The sequence below is a fragment of the Brienomyrus brachyistius genome, chromosome 7, assembly GCF_023856365.1.
Source record: "Brienomyrus brachyistius isolate T26 chromosome 7, BBRACH_0.4, whole genome shotgun sequence".
Lineage (NCBI taxonomy): Eukaryota > Metazoa > Chordata > Actinopteri > Osteoglossiformes > Mormyridae > Brienomyrus > Brienomyrus brachyistius.
This window is the reverse complement of record NC_064539.1, coordinates 14,122,208-14,148,747: the sequence shown is the minus strand read 5'-3', so window position 1 is coordinate 14,148,747 and position 26,540 is coordinate 14,122,208. Positions and strand designations below refer to the sequence as shown.

Genomic DNA, 26,540 nt, shown 5'->3' with positions numbered 1-26,540 from the left:
TCTACATAAACATTCTTACATTCTGTTAGAGTAAAAAAAAAAAACTCAGTAAATGATCTAGACAGATTTTTATGAATCAACACTATAGCCTTGTTTCCATAATCCTGCCTTAAGTGAGTTTTGAAAAATTCAAAGGTTAAAGGTTCAAAGATAACTTTATTATCCTGCAAGGGAACGCATTTTGCTGCCTGTGTTCACATCCAACAGAGCACGAAAGGACAACATGGACTTCAACATCAGCACAACACAATACAAGAGATACATAAGAAGTACCAGAAGACAAACACACAATTGCAGATGTACAGTTTTGCAGAAAAAAATTTTTACATATTAAATTTTAAGCACAATATTTCAATTGTAAGTGCATTATTCAATGTGAAAATATGCTAGCGTGCTCATATCCAATACTAGGCAGTGCTATCTGCTATTAAGCATAGGAATAGCACTGAGGATGAAGGAGACTCTTAGTCCTACAGACAGAGATGGTGAAATGCCAATCTAAGGGCAATAACACAAATTCCCACTTGGTCCTAACAGTACAGTATAGCTTGAGCTCTCCATTTTGAGGACCTGCCCAACAATATGTCCAACAATTTGGCATGACTCCTCCCAGATATCTTGTTGGCCACAAGACTTCCAAGCCTGCTCTTGTTGGACAAGTTTAGGTTTCCAGACCACGCAATAATACAAAAACAGATTCGATAAAAGAAAATCATCATCTCAGTCAAAATGTTCAAGGAATTCATCATTCTAAAAAACTAAAGTCTTTGCGGGATCTTTTTAGAGGTAGCATGAACATGGGATTCAAAACACAGATTATTATCAGGAGCAATACCAAAATATTTATAGCTATCCATTTGGTCAATAACAGCACCTAAATACACATACTGTACATTTGCACACACAATAGACTTTCTCAGGCATAATTAATCCAGGCAGTATTTAGACCACTATAATTAGTGTCTCAAATCCATAAGCTACAGAGAACAATTTTTGTATAATCAGAAATAAAATGATCCCTTTAAACTTTTCCAGGCAATCTAGGTCAGTTTCATGAACATATACAGATAAACAAATACTTTATAAGCAGACAATAACCCATCCATCCATCCATCCATCCATCCATCCATTTTCCAAACCACTTATCCTTCTGGGTCATGGGGAGTCCGGAGCCTATCCCGGAAGCTATGGGCAAGAGGCAGGGAACAACCCTGGATGGAGGCCCAGCCCATCGCAGGGCACACTCACACACCATTCACTCACACATGCACTCCTACAGGCAATTTAGGAACTCCAATTAGCCTCAGCATGTCTTTGGACTGTGGGGGGAAACTGGAGTACCCGGAGGAAACCCCACGACAACATAAGGAGAACATGCAAACTCCACAGACATGTAACCCAGGCGGAGACTTGAACCCGGATCCTGAACCCACGCAGATAACAACGACATAAGGACATTTTTGTTACTGTTAAACAATTTCAAATATAACAGTGAAAAAAGCACAACATATTAAAATATTTATTACCATTGGTAATGCTTTACATTAACTGTACCTTCATAATGTCTCTGTAATGCATTAGTAGAATATTCAGTGTACTTCAAAACAGACAACTTTATTATACATTAATAACAAACATTATATGATTAGACGATGATAATGTTTGTGTTATGACACGGCGAGCTCAGACCAGGGAAGCAGGCGAAGGAGACGAAAGGTAAGGTAAAAAGGGATTTAAGAGGGAGATGGAGAGGCATGTGGGACAGAATCACAATACAATGAAAGGACTAGGGAAACAAACTTAGACACAGACTTAAATACACAAGACTAATGAAAACCAACTCAAAAAGCTGATGACACAGGGATTCCACACGATGTTAACAAGGGGGCGTGGCACACGGAAGGAGTATGACAGAACCCCCCCCTCCCCAAAAGGTGTGCACTCCAGGCAAAGCGACGAGACCAGGGACAGGATGGGGGACTCCACGGGACCTGGGAAGACAAAAACAAGAATATCAACGGGGCACAGGGAACAAGACCGACACACAAAACAGGCATAAGGACAACAACCCAGACAACAACTGATAAACCACGGGGAACGCTGACAAACACAGGGGTACCAAAAAACGGGACACAGGGGGAACAGCAACTGGAGGAATGAAGGGACCAGGCGTGAACACAGGCAAAACAGAGGGACGAGGAGCAAACACAGGGGGCATAAAGGAAGGAGGCAAGGAAGCACTGGGTAGGGGGAAACAGGGAGCCGGAGGGAACCCCAGCTGGCGAAACGCAGAAACTGCAGGGGCGACGGGCGACCGCGAGGGCAGAGCAGGAGGGACCCTCAGTGACTGTGATACCAGAGTCAGAGGGGATGCCGAAGGGGGCGAGGAAGAAGGTGGAGGGACAGACAGAGGGGGTGAGGACCTCTACGTACATGTCCCCTCCCTTTGCGGGACACAGAGAGGCAGGGACCCAGCCAGGATCTGCCATGCGGGGGTGTTGGAGGAGGAGGAGTCCCTGGTGAGGTTAGGGTGATCCCTGAGGGGTCCCACTCGAGCTCCTCCTCCATTTCCACGAGGGGAGGAGGAGCAATGGTCCGATAGTCAGGAATCTCTTTGGTGACAGGGGTCATGGGAGCAGGGTCAGGAGCTGGAGGAACTAGAGCCGGAAGATCTGGAACCACGAGGGGTGAAGCAGGAGGATCCATAACCACGGGGGGCCAAGCAGGAGGATCTGGAACCACGGAGGGCGGAGAGGGGCTGCTGGATGGTCAGGAACCAAGGAGGACGGTGCAGGAATGTGCGGCGCAGGAACCTCAGGGGGCAGCAGGGATGTAGCAGGAACATGTGGCGCGGGAACCTCAGGGGGCAGAGCATCCACCGGCGGCACAGGAACCACGGAGGGTACTGCTGGGAATCATGCCTTGATAGCAGGCGTTGCCCATTTAAGGACTGTGGGGACCCGCGGGATGGCACTCCAAACATATCTGGCCCCTTTAAGGGCCAGGCGTGTTCCGGAATAGGGGCAAGCTGCTGATCCCGGCAACCAAGCGGCGGTGATACGGACGTCAGGAGTCCGCAGGGACGAAACGGCGGTGGCATCAGGCGCGAACACCGCCAGATTAAGAATCGGGAGGGGTTCCTCCCGATTTTGTGCAGGGGTGATAGCAGAGACCGTGACGGCTCCCTAGAGGACCTCCGGTGCTTCCTTCTGGTGTCGGCTTTTCCGCTTCTTTTTCCCTGCAGATGGAGCCAGAGTGGGGGGCACTTCAGGCAGCTCAGAGGCCATATGGCAGTCCGCTGTCCAACGCTACACGCCACATCATCGACTCTGCAGCTCCTCATCTAAGCTGCCATAGAATTGCACGCACCTCCCCGGCAAGGTGCGCGTCTCCGGGCAGCGACATCTCCTCCAGGATGTCCCTGCCCTGGTGGGCTAGAGCCTGAAGTACGGGATCGTCCCAGACTAATTGTGTTAGTTGGGCTCCCGTTTCCTGTCTGCAACATATTTTTTTTTCTGTGTGCCAATTCCGCCTAGTATAACTTCTGGCCGCTAATTCCACCGAGCAGCAGCGTAGCGTGCGTACTCCCAGCATCCTAGTTCTTAGTACTTGCGTGTACCCTTAAAATGATGTTGAATAATGACTTACGAATATATACTATATATATATATGCATGTCATTTTTGTTCTGCAAAAGAAAAACTAACTGTCAAGTGTTTGAAACAAAATTGTTCTGTCAGTTGGACAGGCATACTAATGCTAGTTTACACATCACAAAGAGCACAGGAAACCTGGTACCTTGGGTGGAGCTTGATAGGGATTTCGTTTATGACGTCATAAGTGGGAGGGGGCATATCCCTTATTCTGATTGGTCGAGGGGTTATGTACATATATAGTATATAGTGCCAAGTGTTGTGGATAGGGGGTCATATGGTTTGAATATAAGAAATTTACAAACGAGAGGAGGCCATTCGGCCCATCAAGCTTGTTTGGGGAGAACTTAACTAATAGCTCAGAGTTGTTAAAATCTGATCTAGCTCTGATTTAAAGGAACCCAGGGTTTTAGCTTGCGCTACTCTACCAGGAAGACTATTCCATACTCTAACTACACGCTGTGTAAAGAAGTGCTTCCTCAAATTTGTTTTAAAATGTTGTCCCACTCCCCCCACGACCCAGTAGGATAAGCAGTTTGGAAAATGGATGGATGGATGTTGTCCCACTAATTTCACACTTATGGCCACGACTTCTAATATTTGAACTAATATTGAAATAGCCATTTGATTGAGCAGCATCCAGACCTGTTAGAATCTTATATACCTGGATCATGTCCCCCCTTAGTCTCCCTTGTTCGACGCTAAACAGATTCAGCTCAGCTAACCTTTCCTCATAAGACATTCCTCTAAGACCAGGGGCCTCATGTATAAACGATGCATACGCACGAAAATGTTGTGTACGTCCGTTTTCACGCTCACGTCGAGATGTATAAAAACAAAACTCGGCGTACTGCTACGCACATTCTCACGGCAGCTCCACACATGGCGTACGCACGTTTCTGCTCGGTTTTGTAAACGAACGGCTCCCAGTGGTAAGTCATTGCTACTGTGGTTTCCCTTTTTAAACTCACAATCAATTCAATTCAATTCAATTTTATTTATATAGCGCTTTTAACAACAGTCATTGTCACAAAGCACTTTACATTTAACCGGCCAGAACCCCACCAAGCAAGCCTGAGGCGACAGTGGCAAGGAAAAACTCCCTCTAGCAGGAAGAAACCTTGAGAGGAACCTAGACTCGGAAGGGGACCCCATCCTCCTCTGGGCGACCGGGGAGCATGAAACTGCATTTATACTGAGATTCATTAGAGTTCATATAGTTATAAAGTCCCAGTTAGTTTCATCTCCAGGAGTCCAGGTGCGGGTTCACACGGTGTAGAAGTCGGCTCGGTATCAGCTCGGAAAAGAGAAGATGGAGTAGAATTAATGCCCTACACCTAACAGGTGTAGGTCTAGCAGAGATTGTGTTTGAGTTCCGAACACTAATAGCTGTGGTGCTTTATGAGCAAATGCTCTTCCCCCAAAAGTAACGTTGTTTATTCTGGGTATGGATAGAAGACCTGCATCTTGTGATCTAAGTGTACGATTCGGAATGTAGTTGCAAATGAGGTCACTCACATACTGCGATGCAAGACCATTTACAGCTTTATAGGTTAAGAGCAGTATTTTGTAGTCAACACGAAATCTAACTGGCAGCCAGTGCAGTGAAGATAAAATTGGGGTAATATGATCATATTTTTTAGTTTTGGTGAGGACTCTGGCTGCTGCATTCTGGACTAGAATAAAGTTACTCGCTGTATTTGACATGATCGTGTTGCCGTGCCTATTTTTTGATAACACAGCGCTGATACTGTAAAATGAAAAGAATGGACTTGGGTAAGCAGGGATGAAAATTTTGTCTGAATTATAAATCCTTTGTTCATGGTGATAGTTATAGGTAAAGAAGGGATTCTTTGGATGTTGATATTATTAAAGTTTATTTTGAGAGGGAATTTTTCCATGATAGTAATTTGTTTTGATTGTTTGTATAGTTCATTGTATTATACATTATTAAATAGATTTCATGCCCACAATGCTTTTTATGCCTAATTTTGGATTGTTAGATCATCTTTATACACAATACTTTTTGTTACCTGTGGCATGCCATATCAGTTTAATTACGCTGCAAGCAAAGATGATATTTGGATTCAGTCCCATGAACTGTCAATGCAGAATTTCACTGCTGAAAAAACAACTGCTGATAAAAAAATCAACACAAATGCAATTTTATTTACAATACGGTTTAATTTATTAACTTGTAACTTTCAAGGAAAGTATATTTTTTATTCAATATGATAATGTGATCTATTCAACAAGATGTAAGGCAGAAAACTTTTTTCAATAATTTGTACATTTTTAGTCATTTAAAATGAGGCATATGAATACATTTTGACTTTTCTCAGAGTGTAAGTGAGCTCAGTTTTTCTGCTGGCAAACAGTGGTATGACATAAATGCATTTTGAAAAATGCATTATTCTGTTAAAGCTAAAAATAGTACACAATTGTTACATTGGGTCCAAAATCTAGTTTGCTCTACCAGCCATGCCCATTTCCAAATAATTTCAGTGCTTAATCACACTGTCTGAGGTTTTTCTCCCTACGCAGTTTTGATCGTCTCTTTACATGTACTGTCTTTCACCTTCTTTGGTTGTATGACTTGAATGGATTAGATGTTTAATTTAATATGAAATAGAAAAACCTACTTTTTTATAAATACAGATACTCCTTTACTTACGAACGAGATGCTGGTTTTACTGTGTGGATCCAAATGCAGTGACAGAGACACTGTGCTGTAAATGGCCGTTCGCAACTTGAAATGTTCGTAAGTCATTATTCAATATCATTTTAAGGGTATATGCAAGTACATAGAAGTAGGACGCGGGGAGTACGCACGCTACACTGCTGCTCGGTGGGAGTAGTGGCCAGAAGTCGTACGACCCGGAATTGGCGCACAGAAAAAAAATAATTAAATGTTGCAGGTAGGAAACAGGAGCCCAACTAACAAAATTTGGACTTACAATCCTCTTCGTTCCTATGTCTGAAAGTTCGTAAGTTGAAAGTTTGAAGTAGAGGAGCGTCTGTACTGTATATACAGTATGATGCTGTTCCAAGAAGCAGTGTACTGTAACTATTTTTGTCTCCAGAACCACTTCCAAAGTTGAGGAGCTGGATGTTCAGGGAAGCCATTCTGCAGACCATTGTTGTACTGAACATTTTATTTTTGCACTTGTAGCCTGCTGTTTAGCTTTGACAAGTCTCACCATTTGATGGCTCTCAGTAACAAGGTGATTCTGCCGACAGAACTATCATTGACTGCATGTAGAGCTATCATGATTACTTGGTTAAATTTGATTGCTTGATTTTGAAACAAGCTTCAATACAAATTAGCCTTCTTGATGACTCGGCAATGTGGTGGCATTAAGCATAGCAAATAAGCATTCAAATCAAAAGAGTTGTGTGTCTTTCCCTTCCCTACTCTGGACAGAATACCATACTTTTTGATCCTAGCATTCGTTCCTGACTATGACTCTCGTTTAGCGTTTACTGTAGGTTTATGGTTTGCTCCACATCTGGGTCCCATGTTCCTAACTGGTCCTGTCATTATTCCATAATGTTGGAGGAGATGGGTGAATTGGTAACAACACATTATTATTATTATTATTATTATTATTATTTGTTACATGTATTTCAGCAGGTTTCAATCGTGGTTAATGTCCAGCTTTGTCCAGTTAATGTTTTATTCCTGTCTTGCATCATATATGGCTGCCCTAATGTTTTCATACAAAATGCACTTTGATGGTTAATATATCACATTAAAGTGCTGTTAAATGTAACATCTAGTATGCATTTAGCAAGGTATGTGCAGGCTAAGACATGTTAAGTACATCTCCTCTATTGTACTCTATTTATGCAAGCAGTAGCTCAGCCACCGCCCCCACTCTTGCTGATGGTTTGGACAAATACTAATCAAATGCATTTACTCCAGATATAAATGATCACTGGTTGAAAGCTTATTCCACTTAATAGATTCCCACAGAGGAATGACAAGCAGATGATTAGGGGTTTAAAAACACGATTTGATTCTTTTGGTTTTAATGGAAGAATTAACGAAAATAAGAGAATTTATAGAAGAAAGGCAGAGTGCAACTTTTCGTAACAGGATGTTTAATGTGCCCGGTATATCACTTGAAGATTAAGAAAATGGTAAGGAAAAAGCCAGTCCTCCCTTTCAGGAACACTGAAACAAAAAGCATAGATGTTCACATCCATCCATCCATCCAGTTTATTTGTCTGCAAGCCAACCAAGTGAAGCCTGCTTCATGTATGTAAAATGAGAAGTTGCCCAACCACAGGCTGACAGCAGCACATTCATATGAATGTTACAAAGCTGTATTGCTGACAAAAACACTGCTTTATTTGATGACTATCGACAGAAAGCATGCTAATTCCTTTAAAAGTACAACTGGAAAAAAAAATCAGAAAAGCAGAATCAGGCAAAAAATAAAAATAACACTTGAAAAAAATAAGCATAGCGTGCATTGCCCCTCCCTCAGGATGTGCAAATAATTGTGCAGTGAACTGAAAAAAACAACAAAAAAAGGACTAATTTGAGAAAAAAATACTGTCATTGCAGATCTTTGTTCATTTTAATCCATTGCTGCTTTAAATATTTGGCATTGTACTCTAGCCCCGGGTACTTAATCATGCGATTCATTCGACCGACAGGTCAATCAAAGCAAATTAATTAAGAGCTCAGTCTGAACATAATCCAGAACACAGAGTTTGACGAGCACAACTGGAACACAGACCTCTGCTTCAGCCAGTACATTCATTTGACAGTGCTTCTGAAACTGCATAAGCCTCACAAACAAAATTAAGGCTGACAGTAAAATAAACCCTGTCAAGAGATTGATGAAATTGTTCCACGTCTCACACATCTCACTCTATTACCATCAACAGTAAGAGTAATGAGTTTAAGCACCGTTCTCTAAATATGAGTCATCGGGGCCAACAGGCCAAACATCAAAACACTGTGTGACCTGAACAAGAGCGCTGAACATTTACATTCAATGGTCAGGGTACGAGCCCCTCAAACTGTATTCACTTTTTGGTTACACAGTGGAGTGACCCATGCATATGAATAGCCAACCAACTAAATTAACAACATGTTTCATATAATTAGTAGCAAAATAGTGAGCCATGTGCTTCAAACTAATGTTTTCTTGATATTTCTTTTAAATGCATCCATCCATCATTTTCCAAACCACTTATCCTACTGGGTCGTGGGGGCCTGGAAGCATTGGGCACAAGGCAGAGAACAACCCAGGATGGGGGGCCAGCCCATCGCAGGGCTCACTCACACACCATTCACTCACACATACACTCCTACGGGCAATTTAGCAACTCCAATTAGCCTCATCATGTTTTTGGACTGTGGGGGGAAACCGGAGTACCCGGAGGAAACCCCACGACGACATGGGGAGAACATGCAAACTCCACACACATGTGACCCAGAGGTGTGAGGCAACAGTGCTAACCACTGCACCACCATGCCACCCCATAACATAATTATATGTCACTGAAATAAGTATTTTATTTTTTTCCAAATTTCTACAGATGCATTAATGAAAGTGTAAAGAATACTTCCCATATTTATAATAAGTACATTTTCCACCCCAAATTAATTTGAATTGGGGTTAATCAAGCATAAAAAGCCCTATATTTGTTTCCTACTATTCGGTCATTAGTGTGAACTGGCATCAAGGTTCTGTCTACCGGAAACATGAAAAATATATAAACTTGGAAAGACTTTCCAGCTGCAAACGGAAGACTAATTTTGAGTCAGCATATCAGATTGCCCTCCTGTTCCAATCTGTGCTCTCAAAAGAGCACAATTCTTCCTAGCTAATTCCATTTTGGTTAAAAGAAAAACAGCAAGCAATCAATAAATGGGTGAATCCCTACTTTTTACCATCTGCTTTATAAATGGAAAAAATAGCCAGCTAACTTCTCGATGTTGAAGACACAGCCACCAAAAATTCAAGAAATGCCACCCCCAGTGTTGGATGATGAATGTACTGTACCTGAAATAATCCATTGGATGGACCTCATCACTGTTGGGTATGACTGTCAGGCTGCCTGGGGGCATACATCTGAACATGGAAGGGAACAAAATCAGTCCAGTCAGTTCAGTTTATCTCATTAAGAACCTCTGGAGTGCCCTGGGAAGGAATGACATGGTTATATGAATCATTTAAAAACATTTTTAAACACAAGCTTCGATGTAATTGCAGGGGCAGTTATTGTTGGGAATGACTGAGACAATTAAGGGTGCTGGTAAAATTAAACATCATAGTACAATGCAGCCATACCACCTGCAGTTAGGATTACTGTAGGTAATCTGTCTGAAGCTAAGCAGGTTTTGACCCGGCTAGTGTTTAGATGGGAGGCTATTGAGGAAAGCTGAGTTGGTACTGAAAGAAGCATTGGTGTAGACAACAGGTTAGCCTATCCTGTAGTCTGTGTAGATCTAAATGCGGTGATGGGGACACTGTGCTGTAAAAATGGCACTGTCCTTCCAATAAAACATAAAAGATCCCTGGACATTGGTACCCCAATGTCCTGGCTAACTCTGGCCCGTAAATCTGGCCTCCTAATCATCCCCTGTACCTAATTAGTGAATTCTCTCCCTGCCCCTTCGCCATATTAGCTTCTGTGTGGTGAATGGCTGCTGTCACATTAACCAGGCGTGGGCTGATTCTGTAAAGTGCTTCTAGTGTCTTGAAAACTGCTATATATACATACATAACATTCATTCAACATAGTATAGGGAACTGAAGTTTTATCATCACTTAAAAAAAATCAAAAGCAACACTGCCTGAGTCTGATTAATTAGTCATTTTTAAACTTGCAATTGTTTTACTTTTTTATTTGCATGTTAGTGGCATAATTTTAACTCGTAGCCTCAGCAGTGGGTAACTTGTCATAACTGTACATATGCAAAGAAAATGTGGTAGTTATTAATAATAATAATTTTTAATAATAAAACCACATTTTTTAGATTAATTGCTTTTTAATAAGACATTTGAATTTGAAAAATCATTACTTTAAATATGTATGAAGTACCACACACGGTGAAGTGATATACCTTTTCAAGGTCCTCCATTACTAGGTCTTGGTCATTCAGGTTGGAGCTTACGGTGGAGCGGTTGTTCTCTTCACAGTTCACGCTGAGAGGAGCGAGCCCTTTGGACACATGCAGGTTGGTGGGAAGAATAGAATTTGTGTGAACCCTGTGTGAGTAGGTCTGTTTGCGGCCCCCACCAGCCGAGCACAGCTGTAACTTGAACGCTGCCTGGAATCCCCTTCGGAAATTCTCATTGAAGAAGCCGTAGATGATGGGATTGATGCTGCTGTTGAAGAAAGCAAGCCAGTGTGCAAATGGATAGATGTAGATGTTTATCATTCTGTACTGGTACTCGGTCAGGCTGGCATAATCACTCAGCATCATTAGAGTCCAGAGGGGCAGCCAGGACAAGATGAAAAGCAGGGCTACAGTGAGCAACATCTTGATGACCCTTTTCTTCTTCTTTGAGACTATCAGTCGGTTTTCATGACCACAACTTCCTTCTGCAGGCATGCCCGTTTTAAACAAGGTAACACCAATCCAAGCATACATAATCACGATCAGAATCAGCGGTGCCAGGTAAATGCTGGTAAAGAGGACAGTGGTGTAAATCTTTCTTCCTTGGTTGGGCCAGTTTTCCCTGCACCAGTAGAAAGGGCTTGTCTCGTTGCCATTCCCTAGAAGAACACGCACATTCTGTTCCTTGGTAACTTGCAGCATGACACCAGATGGGCACATAATGGAAAGTGCTAGAAGCCATATAACCACAATTATTAGTGTTGATGTTGATATTGTCAGTTTTTGCTTGAAAGGGTAAACAATGCATCGAAACCTAAAATGGGGGAAAAGTACATTTCACTGTATGGTCAAAGTAATACAAAATAATTTGATATAACACTTCCTTTTACCTTATAAAATATGTTCTGTAAGGTTTACCATTTTCATATAAAGTATATGCATTTCTTTAATAGTTCCTATCCATTTTCTAAGAAGTTAGTAGAAGTCCCATACAGTACATGTATAGGTGCTGGTCATATAATTAGAATATCTTCAAAAAGTTGATTTATTTCACTAATTCCATTTAAGAAGTGAAACATGTATAATGTATACATTCATTCCAGACAGACTGACATATTTTAAATGTTTATTTCTTTTAATTTTGATAATTATGACTGACAACTAATGAAAACACCAATTCAGTATCTCAGAAAATTAGAATGTTGTGAAAAGGTTCAGTATTGAAGACACCTGGTGCCACACTCTAATCAGTTAATTAACTCAAAACACCTGCAAAGGCCTTTAAATGGTCTCTCAGTCTAGTTCTGTAGGCTACACAATCATGGGTAAGACTGCTGATTTGACAGTTGTCCAAAAGACGACCTTTGACATCTTGCACAAGGAGGGCAAGACACAAAAGGTCATTGTAGAAGAGGCTGGCTGTTCACAGAGCTCTGTGTCCAAGCACATTAATATAGAGGCGAAGGGAAGGAAACGATGTGGCAGAAAAAAGTGTACAAGCAATAGGGATGACCGCACCCTGGAGAGAATTGTGAAACTAAACCCATTCAAAAATGTGGGGGAGAGTGGACTGCAGCTGGAGTCAGTGCTTCAAGAACCACTACGCACAGACGTATGCAAGGCATGGGTTCCAGCTGTCGCATTCCTTGCGTCAAGCCACTCCTGAACAACAGACAGCATCAGAAGCGTCTCGCCTGGGCTAAAGACAAAAAGGACTGGTCTGCTGCTGAGTGGTCCAACGTTATGTTTTCTGATGAAAGTAAATTTTGCATTTCCTTTGGACATCAGGGTCCTAGAGTCTGGAGGAAGACAGAAGCACAGAATCCACGTTGCTTGAGGTCAAGTGTAAAGTTTCCACAGTCAGTGAAGGTTTGGGGTGCCATGTCATCTGCTGGTGTTGGTCCACTGTGTTTTCTGAGGTCCAAGGTCAACGCAGCTGTGTAGCAGGAGGTTTTAGAGCACTTCATGCTTCCTGCTGCTGACCAACTTTATGGAGATGCAGATTTCATTTTCCAACAGGGGTTGGCACCTGCACACAGTGCCAAAGCTACCAGTACCTGGTTTAAGGACCATGGTATCCCTGTTCTTAATTGGCCAAACTCGCCTGACCTTAACCCCATTGAAAATCTATGGGGTATTGTGAAGAGGAAGATGCGATATGCCAGACCCAACAATGCAGAAGAGCTGAAGGCCACTATCAGAGCAACCTGGGGTCTCATAACACCTGAGCAGTGCCACAGACTGATCGACTCCATGCCGCGCCGCACTGCTGCAGTAATTCAGGCAAAAGGAGCCCCAACTAAGTACTGAGTGCTGTACATGCTCATACTTTTCATGTTCATACTTTTCAGCTGGCCAAGATTTCTAAAAATCCTTTCTTTGTATTGGTCTTAAGTAATATTCTAATTTTCTGAGATACTGAATTGGGGTTTTCATTAGTTGTCAGTTATAATGATCAAAATTAAAAGAAATAAACACTTAAAATATGTCAGTCTCTGTGGAATGAATGTATACATTATACAAGTTTCACCTCTTGAATGGAATCAGTGAAATAAATCAACTTTTTCAAGATACGCTAATTATATGACCAGCACCTGTATATGGTACATGGACTGGGGGCACTTTATAAACAAATGACACAAACACATTGTTTTATGTTTATTCATATAAAATGATTTGACCTGTCAACCGCAATGGCGACCAGTGTAAACACTGAAGCCGACACCGATATTCCTTGGACCATCCCACTCATTTTGCACACCAGACTTCCAAATGGCCAGCCTGTCAAAGAGATTGACTGTCTTAATTACATTTCAGCAGAACTATGTATTATAATATTCTTATTATTATTTACATCCATCCATCCATTTTCCAAACCGCTTATCCTACTGGGTCACGGGGGGTCCGGAGCCTATCCCGGAAGCAATGGGCACGAGGCAGGGAACAACCCAGGACGGGGGGCCAGCCCATCGCAGGGCACACTCACACACCATTCACTCACACATGCACACCTATGGGCAATATATACTGAACAAAAATATAAACGCAACACTCTTGTTTCTGCTCCCATTTTTCATGAGATGGACTTAAAGACCTACAATTCATTCCAGATACACAATATTACCATTTCTCTCAAACATTTCTCACAAATCAGTCTAAATGTGTGATAGTGAGCACTTCTGCTTTGCTGAGATAATCCATCCCACCTCACAGGTGTGCCACATCAAGATGCTGATCTGACATCATGGGTAGTGCACAGGTGTACCTTATACTGCCCACAATAAAAGGCCACCCTGGAATGTGCAGTTTTTTGCTTTATTGGGGGTCTGGGGACTCAGAACCGGTCAGTATCTGGTGTGACCACCATTTGCCTCATGCAATGCAACACATCTTCTTCGCATAGAGTTTATCAGATTGTCAATTGTGGCCTGTGGAATGTTGGTCCACTCCTCTTCAATGGCTGTGCGAAGTTGTTGGATATTAGTGGGAACTGGTACACGCTGTCGTATACGCCGGTCAAGCACATCCCAAACATGCTCAACGGGTGACATGTCCGGTGAGTATGCTGGCCATGCAAGAACTGGGACATTTTCAGCTTCCAAGAACTGTGTACAGATCCTTGCAACATGGGGCCGTGCATTATCTGTCTGAGTGGCTGGTCTCAGACGATCTTGGAGGTGAACCTGCTGGATGTGGAGGTCCTGGGCTGGTGTGGTTACACGTGGTCTGCGGTTGTGAGGCCGGTTGGATGTACTGCCATATTCTCTGAAACGCCTTTGGAGACGGCTTATGGTTGAGAAATGAACATTCAATGCACGAGCAACAGATCTGGTTGACATTCCTGCTGTCAGCATGCCAATTGCACGCTCCCTCAATGCTTGTGGCATCTGTGGCATTTTGCTGTGAGACAAAACTGCACATTCCAGGGTGGCCTTTTATTGTGGGCAGTATAAGGTACACCTGTGCACTACCCATGATGTCAGATCAGCATCTTGATGTGGCACACCTGTGAGGTGGGATGGATTATCTCAGCAAAGCAGAAGTGCTCACTATCACACATTTAGACTGATTTGTGAGAAATGTTTGAGAGAAATGGTAATATTGTGTATCTGGAATGAATTGTAGATCTTTAAGTCCATCTCATGAAAAATGGGAGCAAAAACAAAAGTGTTGCGTTTATATTTTTGTTCAATGTATAAGCCCTATTAATTATATCATTGTTAATAATAATAATAATAATAATAATAATAATAAACACTATCAGTATAATCACAATATTAACATTTTTTATTAGTTGTGCAGGAAATGAGGGCCTTGGTGGTCTGACCTCCAGGGAAATTTCCTGAACTTCTGATGTGCCTGTGCCTGCATTCGTGCATCCATCCGACCATATCCTAGCCAACATAAGGCACCAGGCTTGGATACACCCTGGATGGGATGCCAGTCCATCACAGGCCACACACATGCAATATAGCGTGTAGCGGGAGAACACTTGAAAATGAATTTTGAGTATGAGTATGGAATACTCTTCCTGCTAGTGTAGCAAAAGCTAAAGCCCTGTGTTCTTTTAAATCAGAGCTAGATAAGATTTTAACAACTCTGAGCTATTAGTTAAGTTCTCCCCAAACAAGCTTGATGGGCCGAATGGCTTCCTCTTGTTTGTAAATTTCTTAATATGGGCAATTTAGAGCCTAAATGCATGTCTTTGGACTACAGGGGGAAAGCAGAGCAGCAGAGCATCTACAGGAAACCAGCCTAACACAGGGAGAAAGCCCTGGGAGATGTGACGTGACAGTGCTGCCCGCCAGGCCTCCCAATCTCACTATTCAGCTATGCTAAAATATTACAAAATCACTATAATCATATACCTGTGGATGTATTCATTACATATTTAACATTCTCATTGAAGAGTGTTATTAAACTCTTAAATATGAAGGTCGTATCTTTAGGGCATCACCTACAGGGTCTTGTGTACCTTAAAAATTCTGTTTGTTTTATGGTAATTGCCTTGTCTTTCAGGCAAGGCAACCTGTACAGATATATAGATTATATCTATTCATCCATCTTCCAACTGCATAACTTGAGCAGGGTTGCTGGGACTTAGATTAGCATATTATCCAGAGCTCAGAATCTTGCAATGAGTGACATAATATGCAAGATCAATATCAGATATTAAAATAATTAATTTTAATATTCATATGGAATAATTCAGGTCATGTCAAACAACCTATACCACTCTAACTAACAAAACATAGTATTTAAATAGTAAAGGTTAAAAGTACAGAGATCCCAACTGCTTATGGTTCCATTGTCAAAGTTAATTAGCTGGCCAGATACTCATCTCTGCACAATTTCTCTCCCTATCCTGTGCCGTGCTGTGTATGGGACCATGGTACTCACCGGTGATGATATTATCCACAAGTGTTGTTGGCATGCAAAAGATTCCCACAAGGAGATCGCTGATGGCCAGATTCAGGATGAAAACATTGGTGACCGTGCGCATGTTTCTGCTTCTTAAGACAATGTAGCATACCATCCCGTTGCCAACCATGCAGACCAGGAAGATAAGCAGGTAGGAGATGATGAAGACAGCCACCGCAGGCGGCTCATGGAGGTAATATACCACATATGTGATGTTCTCCTGAGGGGAGCCATATTCCTGAGAGCTATTGGGAAAATACCAATATTGACTTTCCCCCAGTGTAATGTTTGGGTCCAATCTTTGGTTCATGATGAATCTAAAAAACAGAAGTACAAAAATAACATTGTGTTCGATTAGAATTGACAGTTATTATTGTCTTTTGCATACTGGAGAGGGTCACAGATGGGGCAGGATACTGTATAGCAGAGGGAATAATGCAGGGGTACACCCTGATAGGGATGCCAGTCCATCACAAGGCATAAGGCTGGGGTACACCCTGATAGGGATGCCAGTCCATCACAAGGCGTAAGGCTGGGGTACACCCTGATAGGGATGCCAGTCCATCACAAGGCGTAAGGCTGGGGTACACCCTGATAGGGATGCCAGTCCATCACAAGGCGTAAGGCTGGGGTACACCCTGATAGGGATGCCAGTCCATCACAAGGCGTAAGGCTGGGGTACACCCTGATAGGGATGCCAGTCCATCACAAGGCATAAGGCTGGGGTACACCCTGATAGGGATGCCAGTCCATCACAAGGCATAAGGCTGGGGTACACCCTGATAGGGATGCCAGTCCATCACAAGGCACACACAAGATAATTCAGAGACATCAAAGTAACTGTATAGCTCGGAACTTCAGGAGGAAACCCAGACAATGCAGTGAAAATCCATACACAAAGACCAGAGGTGGAATTCTAGTGCCAACCCCGGATTTATGAAGCAACAGTGCTAAAACATTTATTTTGGCCTTGGGTACGTTTGGAAGTTAAGCAGTACTGTAAAGTGTGTCATACGTGTCAACTAGTAGGGAAGCCAAATCTGACCACTGCACCTGCCCCATTGCGTCCCATTTGAGCACGTGATAATGGATTGTGTGGAGTTGCTACCCAAAACTCACTTGGGGAATTCTTATATGTTTATGCTCATGTGTGCCGCTTCTTGTTTCCCCAAGGCTATTCCTATCTGTAGCTTGAGGACAACAATAATAATAAAGGACTTTATTAATTTTTTTTACTACTTTCGGGCTTCCCAAGTATGTGCAGTCAGACCAGGGTGCAAATTTCACTTCAAAATTTTTTGCCCGAGTTATTTGTCAGCTGAACATTCGGCATACTGTGTCCAGCGCTTATCATTCGGAGAGTCAAGGAGCCGTGGAGTCATGTCATCAATCTTTTAAAAATATGGTACCCACCTTCTGCATCAAACCTGGGAAAGAGTGGGGTGTCTCCCTCCCTCTCTTTGCAATTAGAGATGTTTTACAAGAGTTGACAGGTTTCAGTCCAGTGGAGTTTTTTGGACACACTGTATGAGGAGCCTTAAAAATATTTCATGAGCAATTATTGTCTCTGACCACATCTCCTCAGTCTACAAAGAAATTAAACTACGTGGGCCCACTCCACGAGTGGCTGACATTACCTCAAGAACTTGCTAAACGCTCGTTAAGTACCTCCCAAGTCGTGATGAAGAAAGACTTCGATAAGAAGACAAGAGAACAAGCTTTTCTCAGTGTGACTCGTTCCTCCCTTAATGCCGGATTCTCTGGACCGCATGTCGTACAAGAGAAACTGAGCCCCATGGATTATGTAGTACAGACCCCAAATTGCAGAAGGAAGACTTGCATGTATCATATAAATATGTTGAAGCCCGATAAGGATCACTCTGTCGCTAACCCTTCAACAGTTTCTCCCACCTCGGCCCCCATTAAGCAGCATCCCTATCAGGTGAGTACTGATCTGTTGCATTTTTAACTAAACTGGACCTTTTGAAAGGTTACTGGCAAGTGCCCCTGATGCCCTGTTCGTCCGAAGTATCTTTGCCACACCCGACACCTTCCTCCAGTACACCGTGATGCCCTTTAGGCTGCGTAACGCACCAGCTACCTTCCACCACTTAATGCACAAGGTATTAGGAGGTGTACAGAGCTATGAAATGTACGTCGACAATGTGGTGCTTTACTCCAATACATGGGAAGAGAACATGGAGACATGGAGACATTAGAATAGGTGTTCCTATGCCCACAACTGGCTTCCCTGGTGCCGAACCTCAAGAAATTTGGTGAATCGGATCAGGGTATTATTATGCATCTCGGAAAATTAGTAAGTCAGGGAACGGTCAGACCCCTAAATGCTAAAGTACAGGCTATTGAGTCTTTTCCTGTGACCAAGACAAAAAAGGGAGCTCAAGAGTTTTTGGGGAACGGTGGGGTACTACAGGATGGATGCTTTCGCAAAAACTTTCCTGACATTCTACCCCTCACCTGCTTGCTTGGGAAAAATACCCCGTTTGTGTAGTCTCCCTCCTGCTAATCTGCTTTTACTTCTGTTAAAGCTTTGCTCAGCAGTTCACCAGCGTTAGCTGCCCCTTTGTTTGAAAAACCACTGAAATTACAAGTGGATGCAGTACCTCTGGGATGGAAGCTGTCCTCCAAGAATATGATTGTGGGCCAAGTCACCCGGTATGTTATTTTTCCCGGAGGTTTTTTTACTTATAAATCAATAATAATAAAAAAGGTAAAACTCTCTGTCAGTTTTATCTGTATCAAGTAAATGATGCGTCACAATAATTAGGCATCAGCTTTTCGCTATATATATGTTGGGCAAATTATTCACGAGCACGTCTACAGTATCTGTCAAACTGGATAAACTGATTGAATGGTGCGGCACATACTCCTGCTGTGCTAAGACAGAAATTATTTAGTAGCCTCTAGCCCTTATGTTAGGGGAAAAACAGTTGACAGTACAGTATGTAACAATGGTGGTAAAACAGACCATTGAAAGAAGCCAGCTTTTCAAGCAAGAGCAAGTCACAAGCATCTGGAAACTGAAACTGTATTTGCTTACAGCTAATAGCCATAGGTGCTGACTGTCTACCTTATGACCTCAACCCATATCCAGCTAGAGGATATAAAATAATCTTGGAAAGCAACTAAAAGTAAGTGTAATTCACACTGGCCCCAGATAAGAGCACTGAGCCACAGCAGAACAGCCTATTGGTATCAGCTATCAACCCTATCTCTTAGCCTTGTACTGGCATTAAACTGGCATTAAACAAACAATAGCAAGGTGGGTAAAATGAAATGCACACCTGATTAGTTAAAGTCAGCCCTCTAACAGGCTGGGTTGTGCTATTGCAGTATATTTACAGACCAAGTGCAATGTATAAGGAGAACTTTATATCCATCCAGGACCACCTCTACTATTTCAAGAGGCCTAGGCAAAGCTTTGCTTGGGAGGCCCCCACTATCAAGAAAATTGATGATCATTTTACATCCTCCACAACTCAAGGTAAATGGAGGGCCCTAGGCAACTGTCAGTTCTGCCTATAGCTAGACCCTTCTGTATTCATAATTGTAGTTTTGCAATGAAACAAATATACAGATGGCTTATTGTGATTCAGTGACGGTTCACAAAACTATTCAGTTACTAATAATTACCTATTCACTTAACTCAACAGAGTACTCAGCTGGAAGCTGTTAAATTTCTACATATTCATACTGTAAAAATATATGTTAAATTTCAGTTATATATACACATATGATGATGGTAACATGTGCACCAATCAGCTGTAATATGAAAACCACTGAGAGGTGAAGTGAATAACATTGATTATCTCATTACAATGGCACCTGATAAGGGTGCTGATATATATTAGGGAAGAGAGCAGTCAGTTCTTGACGGTGATGAGCAAGAAAAATGGACAAGCGTAAGGATCTGAGCAACTTTGACAAGGGCCAAATTGTGATGGCTAGATGACTGGGTCAGAGCATCTCCAAAATCGCAGGTCCTGTGGAGTATCGGTATGAAGCGGTCAATACTTACCAAAAGTGGTCCAAGGAAGGTTAACCAATAAACTAGCAATGAGGTCGTGTTGCCCAAGGCTCATTTATAGTGTGGGGAGTAAAGGCAAGCCTGTCTGGTCTCGTCCCATAGGAGAGCTAATGTAGCCCAAGTTGCTGAAAAAGTAACATACTGAAGTGTGTCAGAATACACACTGCATTGCTGCTTGCCTAGTAAGGCACATACTGACCCCCCTCAAGTGCCTACAATGAGCACATGAACATCAAAACTAAACCATGGAACAAAGGAAGAAGGTGGCCTGGTATGATGAGTCACATTTTCTGTTACATCATGTGGACGGCTATGAATGTGTGCGTCATTCACCTGGGGAAGAGATGGCGCCAGGATGCACTATGGGAAAAAGGTAAAGGCACAGGGAAGGCTGTGTGATGTTCTGGACAATGTTCTGCTGGGAAACCTTAGGTCCTGGCATTCATTACTTTGACACATACCACCTACCTAAACCTTACTGCAGACCAAATACACTACCTCAATGCAGTGGTATTTCCCAAGTCAGCTGGATAGTGCACCCTGCCAAACTGCAAAACATAAGAAAAAAACATAAGAAATTTACAAATGAGAGGAGACCATTCGGCCCATCAAGCTTATTTGGGGAGAACTTTTCCAGTTATCACAGAGGCCCCACCTCCCAACTTACAGAACTTAAAGGATCTGCTGCTAATGTCTTGGTGCCAGATTCCACAGGATACCTTCAGAGGTCTTGTGGAATTCATGTCTTTATAGCTGTTTTGGTGGCACAATGAGGACCTGCACAATGTTGCTTTTCATGGCTAATCGGTAGAATTTTGATCCTCTGTCATGACCCGCTTGTCCGATCCTCCTGTGTGCCACGTCCCCTCATCTACCCCATGTGAATTCCCCATGTTTACCAGCTGTTTTGTGTTTTTTTCTGATTGGTTTAGTGTATTTAAGCCCACGTCAGAGTAGGTTTCCCCAGTCCTGTCATTAACGTTACGTGTGTTCCCCTGCAAATAAACCCTTTTTTTTTGTATTCACGGCTTCCTTTGCCTGCTTCCCAGTGCTGATCCATAACATCCTCATATGATTAGAACCACAAATCCCACTGTTAGAAAGACAGCGTCCAATACGTCTTACCTTACTTTGTCTTTCATAAACATAACTACACAAAACCATGTATGACGGATAACTGCGCTAAGGTTGGCCTCATGTTGATGAACTTCATACAAAACATTATATAATACAACATATTGAGTGCTGCAGTACTTTGATGTAACAAGGAGAACAAAAGTAATATTCTCATCCTTTTTTTTTTTTTTACTGTTTATGTATTTGCATGTTTAAATGGACTATGTGAATATGTGAAGATGCCCCTACTCTATGGAGTCATAAACTGGTAAATTTAGTACAATATACTCTATCCATACAGCCAGTGATTCCCAGAGGAGCCTTCTCTATCCCAGATAGCACAGAGAACAAAGCAAAGGTACAGGCCTACTCTTCATGTGATGCCAGTCCATCACAGGGCAAACACACTTTGGATACTCAGTGGGGCAAGTTCTCCTAAACTGCATGTCTTTGGACTGTGACAGGAAATAGGAGTCCCCTGAGGACACTTTCATAATATGAAGAAGACATGCAAACATATAAAATACTGTTATATAAAATACCTTTCCTTGCCATTAAAACATAGAAGTGACTTACATGAATATTTGTTAGAGATCTGCATCCCCATACTCCCCCTTGAAAAGTTTCCTGGCATAACTTGCATGAAAAGATGCATACAGAAAATAAAGCAGACCTTTTTCACGCAGAGATCCTGTTTTTTGATATTACTGGCTGGATTCAAATTTAAGTATGTAGTAAAAACCTACTTATTTTAGCTTGTGATGTAGCTAAATCTCTCAAGGGAAAAGGGGATCCTGACCACAGAGCAATTCATGAGTAAACCAGTGTGATACCACTGCGATACTGCTACCTTATTTTGATCACCCCTACTTGCATTACACAACAGTACACAAAAATCACGATTCAGTATGAACCTCAGTTTTGAAGTCACGTTTCGGTATGTTTTTGGTTCAGCTGAGGTAAAAGAAACAAAACATAAATTGCTTCTTTTTTCATTATTAAACAGTGGTTAACTGAACAAAGTATGACTGTCTTAAATAAAAAATCTCTGTCAATACTGCTGCAACCTACTAATAAAAAACTAAAATGCACTTAAAAGTAAATCAAAATATATATTATCTCACGTAAATAAAAATTAAATAAATATCCATTAAGGTGCACAATTAGAAAATTAACTGCACCTGATTTGTACTGTATTCACATTAGTAGCTTTCAGCTGCATTTTAGAACTGTGCCGCATAAATCTTGTCTAAAAAATACAAAGCATAACAAAATAAATATCTGTTATAGTACAGCATTCTAAAAAATACCCATGCTGTACTCGTATTTATATTAACAATTTCCCGCTTCACATTAGGATGTAAACGCGCATATGCATCGGCACGGCTTCATCCAGCCTTTTCTGAATGTTGCTTGGGGGAAACACACAAACACAAAAAAATTCCACATCTGCTGCATTCATTCAGTACATTTACCAAAAATGATGGTAGGTCTATATCAGCAACACATACGACATACTGTATATTCAGAAGAACACCAGAGTGTATCAAAGCATACTGTTGACTGACACCTTTTTCTACTGGGGACCTAAATTACGAATAATTACTTCTCTTCTATGCCTTCACTGGCATGACTGATTTTTTGTCAAATCTAGACTACCCTTCAGCCTATAGCTATACTCCATAAAAATAGTAACCTGATAAAAAGAAAAAAAACACCATACCCATGCTTGGTAAACATGATTGGTGTTTGGTATGAAGTTCAGAAATATTTAGATGAGTCTAATAAATTCCCTTCACTCCGATTTAGGGAAATTAAAATTCAAACCATTTAGAAATGGAATTCAAAACATGCATTAAAAAGGGTTACAAAAAAGTCAATATATATAAAGATAACATATTGATGTCCTTCGCAGAGTTAAAAATCAACAAAGTATGACATTCCAAAAAAATCCACACATTGTAAAATACTTACAGCTCAAAAGTTACATCCCTCCTGCCAAGACTCATAACTCATTGAACCCATATTGTCTCCATTAAAAAAAATAATACCTCAACATGCACAATCCAAAGGTACATAAGAGGATTAGGGCCACATGAAATAAATTTCAGAGAACTCTGAGAAAAATATCAGAAATCTGAAAAAAAGTCAGACATTGTTATGAGAAGTAGCACACATTAATTGATGTATGTCTAGCTTTGTTCTGGAAAGGAACAGAGAAACCATCAATTGCACAGTGGCTGAAGAATATGTCGCTATACTTATCAATGGATCAACAAATTATATGCATAACTAAAGGAAACACACTCTAAATTCATCTTGTATTCATCTTAGATTCATCTTGAATCTCACATAGAGACATTAAAGACATGTTGGAAAATGAGATAACCTGAGTTAGCCTGTAGCTATGAAGCTGCAATCTTACTTTGTCTTTGCATTAGAATTGTGTTTATCTCTTTGTGTGCCTATATTTTCTCCCTTTCTTGTTAAATTGTTCTGTATCTTAACTGTGTCTGGATGTCAGTATCGGAAACCATCGGTCTCTGTTTTAAGTGTCTTGTCCCCTTCGCTGGCTGTCCTGTTCCCTCTTCAGTCATGTGTGTTTGCTCCCCCAGGCTGCCGTGTAGCTTAATTAGCTAAGCGGTTGGCCACTGGTCCCCACTCCCCCTGTGTTGGTTATTACTTTTTTATCCATAGTTTGATATTCTTTATTCCTGTGTTTAATTTGTCTTGTATATGGTTATCTGCCCCCCGCCTTGCTTATGCTCTGTTTTACTTGTTTTTTCCCCCCTGTATTTCCTTAGTTTCAGGTCTTGTAAGTTCCTTAGTTATGTGTTCAATAGCAGTTTCTTCACCCGTGTCTTGTTGCCCTGTACCCTCACTGATTGGTTGTTTTTGATAATTCACACCTGCCTTTTGTTAGTCCTTAGTATCACCAGTTGGTCATTGTTAGATGTTACTCTGTGAGTTCGAGTTATGGTGTACAGATGTATGTTGGAGTTCAGAAGTGTTTCTTACGGTTTGTTATTTGCTTTACTGTTTTGGCTAGTCTTGCTCCCTGTGTTTTCTTCCTTCTCTAGGTGTGTTTATTTTATGATTTAGTTTATTACCAGTTGTTTCCTGTTTTTCTGATCCTTTGTGATCCTTTAAGTCTCATAGTGTGTCTTATTTTGTAATAAACCCCTTGTGTTCTTGGAGCTGCCAGCGGATCGTTACTCTATTCCTACCTGTGCCATGCCGCTCCGCAACACCTTGATAAGCAGAGCCTGCTATATATAAATGCCAAAATCCTAAATATATTAATTCTTAGATAAATTTTTATTACTTATAATGATGATGATCATAAAACTTTTTAAACCTCATAAAATTATTTGTACTGATTGAGCAGGGAATGACAAATAAGTGGCATGCTGAAATGTACATCCATCATTGCTCAGACATTGCTGCCCTCTACAGGTCGAGGAGACTGGGCCTGGTTGGCTGTAAAGGTTGGTTGACTGAGCAATACTTTCCAAGCGGGTAGAGAGAGCTTTCAGAGAAATCCAACATTATAGGATGTATGCACATGAACTACATTCATCCACCCTGTCAAAAGATTGGAAGGCTGCACACTGCTAACGCGGCGATCCCTTAAAAAATTACCTAATAGGAAATGTATAATTTTATATGTATCTGTGTGAGATCCTGAAAACAAATCAATTGTACCAAATAGAGATGTGGATTAGCTATATATTCTGTGCTAAGATTTGAAAGCCTGTGATAAGTCATGCCAGTTTGGTACTGTGAAGTGCATACAGAGTGTAGCAGGGGTAGGCTGGCATGTAATATTGTGTATTTTAATAGAATTTTCTGTTCAATAATTAAAAACAAGTTGTTTAATTGAAAAATGATTTGGAGAAACAATGCCCTGTTTGAAATATTAAGTGACCCATACTTTATTGTTTTATTACTTACTGTTCTCTGGACAATGTTTAAATTGTAGTTAAATTAAATATTGTAGTGTTTTACAGATTCTGAAGCATTATTTCACTGTCACTGGATAGTTTGTTTTAAACCTGGTTAAAACAAAAGTTATGTTATTTTTGTATGATACTAGATTCTTACAAAATTCATGGACTATTAATGTTGTTCCAACCAACCCCATAATGTGAGTCAATGCCACAAATGCACAACATGTGTTCATAATTGAGTAAACTATTTACAGTAACTATTTTATGTAACGTAATCTGTTTCATTTTAGCTGAGATCTAAAGGATTAGTTTGCCGCTAGCTAGGTTATCATAAGGTAATACATGTCTGCGATATACAGCGCTGAAAGACAACTGTGCGAACCAGCCAGTTCTCTTTGCCAGCATCTCTTCTAATATGGCATGTGTCATATCTAAGCAAAAGCCGAATTAATAAATCTGGAAAAGGAAAACACCCGGGTTTTGGTAACGAATGATATTATATGCGAACGACTATGTGGAAACAATATAATAAACAGAGTAAACCGAAATTCGAAAAACGGCAGTTTGCAAACAGCAAGGGATTTTGGCTACAAAGCAGAAATAACCCTATAGCAACTCCAATGAAATGTAACAGATCGTATTTTCTCCCTCACAATGACACAAAATAAGTCTGCATTTCTGTATTTCCTGTAATATGTGTATTATTTAATCATCAAGAACGATATCTGCCAACTTAAAAAGAATATGTTTTTTTAATAATATGTTCTGAAAAAGATTAATTTTAAAACTTACCTCTATTAAGCACAGCCACAAATGTATTCGACTTGTTTATGGAAAAGACGATGATTACCTTTCCTTAAGGTGAAAATTAATACAAAAAATGGAAAAGTTTCTCGAAAAAAATGTATGTCAGTTTTCAGAAGATGCACAGAAGAGGACGTCCGTGCTGCTGTATCAATTCAACTTACAAAATGTAAATCATTCTCTGTGCGTCGCATCTGCGCGTTTCCGCCACATGTTAAAGGAACTGCAGTCACTAAATGATGTTTCGGCTGGTTGGTGCTGGGTAATGATGAATTCAGCCGTCACTGTACGGGGATGGGCTTCACCTAAGCCAAAGTTAAAGCCAGTGGTGCCTGAAAACTCAAGCGGAATGTATGTTACATGCTCTGTCATACATGCATGGCAAAGGGGCTCCGAGCCCGCATTTGCGCAAAAAGCTTTGTTATTTACATAATAAACTTTAAATTTATAGCTGACTATACCGAA

At 41.2% G+C, this 26,540-nt stretch overlaps 1 protein-coding gene across 1 annotated transcript; it reads right to left on the bottom strand.

Moving 5' to 3' along the window:
- Positions 1–164: 164 nt before the first annotated feature.
- Positions 165–26,293, bottom strand: npffr2a (neuropeptide FF receptor 2a). The gene is made up of 6 exons (XM_049020429.1): positions 26,064–26,293; positions 16,137–16,474; positions 13,418–13,517; positions 10,740–11,550; positions 9,676–9,744; positions 165–1,991 (listed from the first exon to the last, which is right to left on the bottom strand). The coding sequence occupies exons 2-5, from the start codon at positions 16,465–16,467 to the stop codon at positions 9,703–9,705; spliced, it is 1,284 nt and encodes a 427-aa protein (XP_048876386.1). The 5' UTR covers positions 16,468–16,474; positions 26,064–26,293; the 3' UTR covers positions 165–1,991; positions 9,676–9,702.
- Positions 26,294–26,540: the final 247 nt, after the last annotated feature.